General features: G+C 55.5%; 1 protein-coding gene across 1 annotated transcript; it reads right to left on the bottom strand.

Moving 5' to 3' along the window:
• Positions 1-2,303: 2,303 nt before the first annotated feature.
• Positions 2,304-8,072, bottom strand: znhit2 (zinc finger, HIT-type containing 2). Its single transcript, XM_038793557.1, has 2 exons — positions 7,585-8,072; positions 2,304-3,403 (listed from the first exon to the last, which is right to left on the bottom strand). Exons 1-2 carry the CDS (start codon positions 8,036-8,038, stop codon positions 2,598-2,600), a joined length of 1,260 nt encoding a protein of 419 aa, XP_038649485.1. The 5' UTR covers positions 8,039-8,072; the 3' UTR covers positions 2,304-2,597.
• Between the last annotated feature and the right edge of the window lie 465 nt (positions 8,073-8,537).

Here is an 8,537-nt window from a genome sequence, read left to right as displayed (position 1 = left end):
TTGTCTGCCACATGTCCAGTAATTCCACCATGTCCTGTTGACGTCAACCTACCTAACTTGGTTCCATAAGCCTTTACACCCTGACCCAACAAAATTCCATCCAGCGCACTTTTGAAACTTTCACTTCACCTCGCCTCAAGAGCATTTTCTGAGATGGGGTTGGGGGGAGTTCAGTCCACACTGAAAGCATTTGTTGCCATTCAGATGCTGATTTTGCTGCTTCTTCTCATATTATATTGCAGAAAATGTAAACCTTCTGATTTCACAACTGCTTTCCAACAATGCAGAGTACATTACATCGATAAATAAATAATGTAACAGGGCCAATTAGCATCTGCACAATAACACTTTTCATTTGATGACAGTAATATGTTTTTTTTCTTTATTCGTTCATGGGATGTTTTATTGTCCATCCCGAGGGCCTGTGGGAGTCAACCATATTGCTGTAGGTCACATGTAGGCCAGACCAGGTAAGGACGGCAGATTTCCTTGCCAAAAGGACATTAGTGAGCCAGATGAGTTTTTACAACAATCAACAATGGTTTCATGATTATCATTGACTTTTAATTCAAGAATGTTATTGAATTCAAATCCCACCATCTGCCCGGGTGGGATTCGAACCCGGGACCCCAGAGCATTTCCTTGGGTGACTAGTCCAACGACAATACCACTTCAGCACTGCCTCCCTTGCAGCCTGTGAATTCGGCTGGTAGTAAACAGACCTTCTCCTCTACCGGGGGGGGGGGGGGGGGGGGGGGGGGGGGGGGGCGGGGAGGCGGCACTGGGAGTCAATTCAAATTTGGAAGACTGAGATCAACAGATCTTTGTTGGGTGAGGAAATACAGCAAAATAGGTTAAATGGAGTTGAAGTATACATTGGTCGCTGAATAGAATGATGAAGCAGGCTCAAGAGGCTGAATGGCCTCCTCCTGTTCCTGTATTACTGGATCCAATAATGAAAAATCGCTTATAGTCACGAGGTCATGTTGCAGTTGTACAAAACTCTGGTGCGGCCGCATTTGGAGAATTGTGTGCAGTTCTGGTCGCCACATTATAGGAAGGATGTGGAAGCATTGGAAAGGGTACAGAGGAGATTTACAAGAATGTTGCCTGGTATGGAGGGAAGATCATATGAGGAAAGGCTGAAGGACTTGAGGCTGTTTTCGTTAGAGAGGTTAAGAGGGGACTTAATTGAGGCATACAAGATGATCAGAGGATTAGATAGGGTGGACATCGAGAGGCTTTTTCCTCGGATGGTGATGTCCAGCACGAGGGGACATAGCTTTAAATTGAGGGGAGATAGATATAGGACAGATGTCAGAGGTAGGTTCTTTACTCAGAGTAGTACGGGCGTGGAATGCCCTGCCTGCAACAGTAGTGGAGTCGCCAACACTAAACGCATTCAAATGGTCATTGGATAGGCGTATGGATGATAAGGGAATAGTGTAGAGGGACTTTAGAGGGGTTTCACAGGACGGTGCAACATTGTGGGCCGAAGGGCCTGTACTGCGCTGTAATGTTCTATGTCTATGTAGTCGCCACATTCCGGCGCCTGTTCGGGGAGGCTGGCACGGGAATCGAACCCGCATTGCTGGCCTGCCTTGGTCTGCTTTCAAAGCCAGCGTTTTAGCCCTGTGCTAAATCAGCCCCTCAACCAATAAGCAATGTGTCGTCACACCAAAATATGACAAAGCCAAGTCGGGGTGGTTTGACAGGCGTTGGGGGGGGGGGGGGGCATTGCTGGACAGGTGTGATTTCCTCCATTTACCCAGTGCCCTTTCAAACTTTGCAGGAATACAAAGAACTGGAAAGTGACATTAGGGGCTGTATTCCTCTGTCAACCAGCACATTTACCATGGGCCAGATGGCTGTACCATAACATGTCTAAGCTCCTATGAATAGAAAAAAAATTGCTATGAGTATGTGTAACAATAAATCTACTGTTTATGAACCGCCAAAATTGACAGACGGGTAACGATAATGGGCCATGAAACCTACCATGCACACCAGAAAAGTTCATTGATAAATCTGGCATCAATAGAGATCACCATTTGCTTGATGACTTTATTTAATCCTAAAAATGGTCAGAATTATTATAATTACAAACGACATCACTATTAAGGTGAGAATGAAAGAGTTGCGAACGGTGCCTTACAAATGCAATTTCATTAATAATAATCTTTATTATTGTCACAAGTAGGCTTACGTTAACACTGCAATGAAGTTACTGTGAAAAGCCCCTAGTCGCCACCTTCCGGTGCCTGTTCGGATACACCAAGGGAGAATTCAGAATGTTCAATTCACCGAACAGCACATCTTTTGGGACTTGTGGGAGGAAACCGGAGTGCCCGGAAGACACAGGGAGAACGTGCAGACTCCACACAGTGACCGAAGCCGGTGATCAAACCCGGGACACTGGCGCTGTGAAGCAACAGTGATAACCACTGTGCTACCGTGTGCCGCACACAAAGTGACTGCCTGCACTGCCCAACTGTTTGCTCAAACTGGGCCCCAAATCTCTTGGGAAGAATTCCAGTAGGTAATTTGATCATGAATCTTTATTAAATGATCAATGGGGAACGGGAGTGATTAATAGCTCAGGGAGTTAGTTCTTCGATTAACACCTTCTTCCCCGGGGGTCGTTTCCCCCCCCAGGCTTTTTCCAGGTTTGACTTGGCTTCCTCCATTTGCACTAAGGTATGGAAGGTGTTCTCGTACTCCGCCTGCACCTCCAGGGACAGATACATTAGAGAATCCTCATGTTCATTCACCCAGGACAGGAGGAAAGTGCATTTCTTCCGAGCCTGGTAACGACTGGGATCCTCCTTGCGTCGGGTACATTTGGCTTTTCCCAGGGTGCGGCCAAGCTGGGAGATTGCAGCCAGGGTGTAATGACTGCTCGGTGGCCTGCACCCCCCAGACAGGAGGACACACGTGTCCTTGATTGTATTCACTGCCTCAAGGGGGTTGGAGGAGTAGGGACTGCGTCGCACAGCCCCGACGCCAGCCTGCACAGCTTCTGCAGTGGACGTGAAAACACGATTGCCTTTCAAGGCCTCGGAGATTGTCATTATGGCTTCAATAAACTCATCCCTCATTTCCCCTGATAAGTCCCCATTAATGAGCTTCATGGAGAATGCGTATGCATAGAGAACGTTCACCACATTGTACTGGATCAGGGAGGAGGGCTTTGAGCACAAACTCAGTAAAGGGACAATATTCCTGCAGATCACAGGAATAGAATCATCATGTTCCCAGATTGTCACTCGATCTGTCTCTCCACTCAGTCTGTCCGATTCCGAATCATTCTGGCTCTCCGTCCCTTCAACATCAACCACAGGCTGTTCTTCAGTTATCCTCTCACACCTTTGATCTTCCTCCAGCCCCTTTGAAGAAAATACAACTAATTAGTATATATTAATAGAGTACTGAGCATCAATGAATCCTACTGGTGTGGCTCAGGAATAGCAATCCCACCTCTGAATATTAAGGTGGTGGATTCAAGTCTCACTCCAGAGAGTTGAGCAACATTCCCTGTTTGCCATGTGAAATCTATTCATTTCAATTAATGAGCCCTATAAATGGATGGGGCAGTTGTACAGGAACTTCTGCAACATGGTGTAGCTAAGTGGGAGAATTGGGCTCGAGAACAAAATCTAGGCTGGTATTGCAGTGTACTGAGGGAGTGCTGCACTATCAGAGGGTCAGTACTGAGGGAGTGCTGCACTGTCAGAGGGTCAGTACCGAGGGAGTGCTGTACTGTCAGAGGGTCAGTACTGAGGGAGTGCTGCCCTGTCAGAGGGGCAGTACTGAGGGAGTGCCGCACTGTCAGAGGGTCAGTACTGAGGGAGTGCTGCACTGTCAGAGGGCAGTACTGAGGGAGTGCCGCACTGTCAGAGGGTCAGTACTGAGGGAGTGCTGTACTGTCAGAGGGGCAGTACTGAGGGAGAGCTGCACTGTCAGAGGGTCAGTACTGAGGGAGTGCTGTACTGTCAGAGGGTCAGTACTGAGGGAGTGCTGCCCTGTCAGAGGGGCAGTACTGAGGGAGTGTTGCACTGTCAGAGGGGCAGTACTGAGGGAGTGCCGCACTGTCAGAGGGTCAGTACTGAGGGAGTGTTGCACTGTCAGAGGGTCAGTCCTGAGGGAGTGCTGAGCACTGTGAGGGGCAGTACTGAGGGAGTGCTGCACTGTCAGAGGGTCAGTACTGAGGGAGTGCTGCACTGTCAGAGGGTCAGTACTGAGGGTGTGCTGCACTGTCAGAGGGTCAGTACTGAGGGAGTGCTGCACTGTCAGAGGGTCAGTACTGAGGGAGTGCCGCACTGTCAGAGGGTCAGTACTGAGTGAGTGTTGCACTGTCAGAGGGTCAGTCCTGAGGGAGTGCTGAGCACTGTGAGGGGCAGTACTGAGGGAGTGCTGCACTGTCAGAGGATCACTACTGAGGGAGTGCTGCACTGTCAGAGGGGCAGTACTGAGGGAGTGCTGCACTGTCAGAGGGTCAGTACTGAGGGAGTGCTGTACTGTCAGAGGGTCAGTACAGGGAGTGCTGCACTGTCAGAGGGGAAGTACTGAGGGAGTGCTGCACTGTCAGAGGGTCAGTACTGAGGGAGTGCTGCACTGTCAGAGGGTCAGTACTGAGGGAGTGCCGCACTGTCAGAGGGTCAGTACTGAGGGAATGCTGCACTGTCAGAGGGTCAGTACTGAGGGAGTGCTGCACTGTCAGAGGGTCAGTACTGAGGGAGTGCTGCACTGTCAGAGGGTCAGTCCTGAGGGAGTGCTGAGCACTGTGAGGGGCAGTACTGAGGGAGTGCTGCACTGTCAGAGGGGCAGTGTTGGGGGAGTGTTGCACTGCCAGAGGGGCAGAACTGAGGAAGTGCTGAGCACTGTGAGGGACAGTACTGAGGGAGTGCTGCACTGTCAGAGGGGCAGTGTTGGGGGAGTGTTGCACTGCCAGAGGGGCAGAACTGAGGAAGTGCTGCACTGTCAGAGGGTCAGTACCAATTGGCCCATCTCCACTGTCTTCCGTCTTCTACCGTGGCAGCACAGTAGCACAGAGGTTAGCACAGTTGCTTCACAGCTCCAGGGTCCCAGGTTTGATTCCCGGCTTGGGTCACTGTCTGCGTGGAGTCTGCACGTTCTCCCCATGTCTGCATGGGTTTCCTCCGGGTGCTCCGGTTTCCTCCCACAAGTCCAAAGATGTGCAGATTAGGTGGATTGGCCATTCTAAATTGCCCTGAGTGTCCAAAAAAAAAGGTTGGGTGGGGTTACTGGGTTGCGGGGATAAAGGGGATGGGATGGAGGCATGGGGCCTAAGTAGGGTGCTCTTTCGAAGGGCCGGTGCAGACTCGATAGGCCGAATAGCCTCCTTCTGCACTGTAAATTCTATGATTCTATGAAGTGTGCTCAATCCAGTTCCAAGCTCTAAAACAGCCATGGTTTATCCTCATCATGAAGCTCCCTAAAATCATCGAGGTGACTCTCCCCTGGAAGCTGGACTCCATCCCAAAGGGTCTCCGAGGGTTCGAGCAACTGAACCCCTTCTTCTTGGGAAAGACGCGGCCTCCTACCCTAGCACCCCGTTCGCACACTCCACAACCTCCATATCTCAACCCAACCTATCCAGCCCATCCCCCGTATCTCCCCATCCTAACCCCCTCATCCCAGCCCCCCTCTGCCCATCCCAATCCCCTCACTCCACCCCGAGCCCATCCCAACCTCCCCCCACTATCCACCCCCTCAGGCCACCCCAATTCCCAGCCTACCTAACTCCCTATCCACCCCCCTCAGCCCACCCCATCTCCCTATCCACCCCCTCAGCCCACCCCAACTCCCTATCCACCCCCTCAGCCCACCCCACCTCCCCATTCACCCCCTCATCCCACCCCATCCACTGCCTCAGCCCACCCCAACTCCCAGCCCACCCCACCTCTCTATCCATCCCTCAGCCCACCCCACCTCCCTATCCATCCGTCAGCCCACCCCATCTCCCCATCCACCCCCTCAGCCCACCCCACCTCCCTCACCACCCCCTCAGCCCACCCCAACTCCCTATCCACCCCCTCAGCCCACCCCAACTCCCTATCCACCCCCTCAGCCCACCCCACCTCCCTCCCCACCCCCTCAGCCCACCCCAACTCCCTATCCACCCTCTCAGCCATCCCAACTCCTTATCCACCCCCTCAGCCCACCCCAACTCCCTATCCACCCCCTCAGCCCACCCAACTCCCTATCCACCCCTCAGCCCACCCCAACTCCCTATCCACCCTCTCAGCCCACCCCAACTCCCTATCCACCCCCTCAGCCCACCCCAACTCCCTATCCACCCCCTCTGCCCCACCCCACCTCCCTATCTACCCCCTCAGCCCACCCCAACGCCCTATCCACCCCCTCAGCCCACCCCAACTCCCCATTCACCCCCTCAGCCCACCCCAACTCCCTATCCACCCCCTCAGCCCACCCCAACTCCCTATCCACCCTCTCAGCCTACCCCAACTCCCTATCCACCCCCTCAGCCCACCCCACCTCCCTCACCACCCCCTCAGCCCAACCCAACTCCCTATCCACCCTCTCAGCCCACCCCAACTCCCCATTCACCCCCTCAGCCCACCCCACTATCCAACCCCCTCAGCCCACGTACCAGCCCCGTACCAGCCTCCCCGGACAGGCGCCGGAATGTGGCGACTAGGGGCTTTTCACAGTAACTTCTTTGAAGCCTACTCGTGACAATAAGCGATTTTCATTTCATTTTTCATTTCACTCCACCTCCCTATCCACCCCTCAGCCCACCCCACCCCCCTATCCAACCCCCTCAGCCCACCCCACCCCCTCAGCCCAGCCCACCTCACCTCCCTATCCACCCCCTTACCCCACCCTACCCCACCCCCTTACCCCACCCTACCCCACCCCCTTACCCCACCCTACCCCACCCCACCCCTTACCCCACCCTACCCCACCCCCTTACCCCACCCTACCCCCTTACCCCACCCTACCCCACCCCCTTACCCCACCCTACCCCCCCCTTACCCCACCCTACCCCCTTACCCCACCCCCTTACCCCACCCCACCCCACCCCTTACCCACCCCTACCCCACCCCCCTTACCCACCCCTACCCCACCCCCTTACCCACCCCTACCCCACCCCCTTACCCACCCCTACCCCACCCCCTTACCCCACCCCACCCCCTTACCCCACCCTACCCACCCCCTTACCCCCACCCTACCCCACCCCCTTCCCCCACCCTACCCCACCCCCTTACCCCACCCCCTTACCCCACCCCCTTACCCCACCCCACTATTCACCCCCTCAGCCCACCCCACTATTCACCCCCTCAGCCCACCCCACTATTCACCCCCTCAGCCCACCCCAACTCCCTATCCACCCCCTCAGCCCACCCCAACTCCCTATCCACCCCCTCAGCCTATCTCATCTCCCTGCCCACCCCAACTCCCTATCCACCCCCTCAGCCCACCCCAACTCCCTATCCACCCCCTCAGCCTATCTCATCTCCCTGCCCACCCCCTCAGCCCCTCCCCCACCTCTGGAGTTGCAGTTTACCCTCCCGGCCAGCGGCGGCGCCCGCTCTCAACCCTGGGCTCCAGCTCCCTGCACGGGGCCGGGGGGACGGCGCTCCCACCAGGGCCGCCACTCCTGGATCCAGGCCGCGGCCTCGCCGCTCTCCAGCAGCCGCTGGAAGTCACGGCGCTGCTGCTCGGACAGGGCCTCCCAGAGCGGGCGGGCCGGGGCGTCCCGGGGATGTAGGCCCAGCTCCGGCAGCTCGGCGTCCCGCAGCCGCTCGAGGCTTTCCCGCAGGCCCCGCCGCCCCTCGGCCGCCCGGGCCTCGGCCCGCAGCTCGCCCAGCACCGCGCCCCGGTAGAAAGCCTCGCTGCAGGCCCGGTGCCCCTGGCCGCGGTAGCAGGGCAGCGAGCAGAAGGGCACGTTACAGCGGGGGCAGGTGTAGCGGGCGGCGGCCCCGGGCCCGCTTCCCGGGCACAGGCCGCAAGCCTCGGCCTCGCGTTCCGGGGCCGGCGGGGGCAGCGACATCTCAACCGGTCCGCGCACCGTCGTAAAGCAGCTTTGCGACAGCTGGGGCCGGCTCCGGGAATAGGGAGGATTCACACTCACGACACTATCGTAAAGTGCGGCCAAGGGGCGGGGCCGAAGCTCAGGGATTACAGCTCTCTGGGGCAATAAGGGTGTGGCTGGGCTCATGCAGCAGGTATAACATAGAACATTACAGCCCAGTACGGGCCCTTCGGCCCTCGATGTTGCGCTGACCTGTGAAACCATCTGAAGCCTATCTGACCTACACTATTCCATTTTCATCCATATGTCTATCCAGTGACCACTTAAATGCCCTTAAAGTTGGCGAGTCTACTACTGTTGCAGGCAGGGCGTTCCACACCCCTACTACTCTCTGAGTAAAGAAACTGCCTCTGACATCTGTCCTATATCTACCACCCCCTCAATTTAAAGCTATGTCCCCTCGTGTTGGTCATCACCATCCGAGGAAAAGACTCTCACTGTCCACCCATTCTAACCC

Source organism: Scyliorhinus canicula, chromosome 4 (assembly GCF_902713615.1).
Source record: "Scyliorhinus canicula chromosome 4, sScyCan1.1, whole genome shotgun sequence".
Taxonomy (NCBI): domain Eukaryota; kingdom Metazoa; phylum Chordata; class Chondrichthyes; order Carcharhiniformes; family Scyliorhinidae; genus Scyliorhinus; species Scyliorhinus canicula.
The sequence above is the reverse complement of the archived record's forward strand: the minus strand, read 5'-3'. Positions and strand labels throughout refer to the sequence as shown.

Excerpts from the sequence above, each read along its gene's own strand:
- znhit2 (XM_038793557.1), bottom strand. The coding sequence starts at position 8,038 with ATGTCGCTGCCCCCGCCGGCCCCGGAACGCGAGGCCGAGGCTTGCGGC. Across the intron at positions 3,404-7,584 it reads GCAGGGAGCTGGAGCCCAGG|TTGTATTTTCTTCAAAGGGG; the intron begins GTTGAGAGCGGG and ends TATACTAATTAG.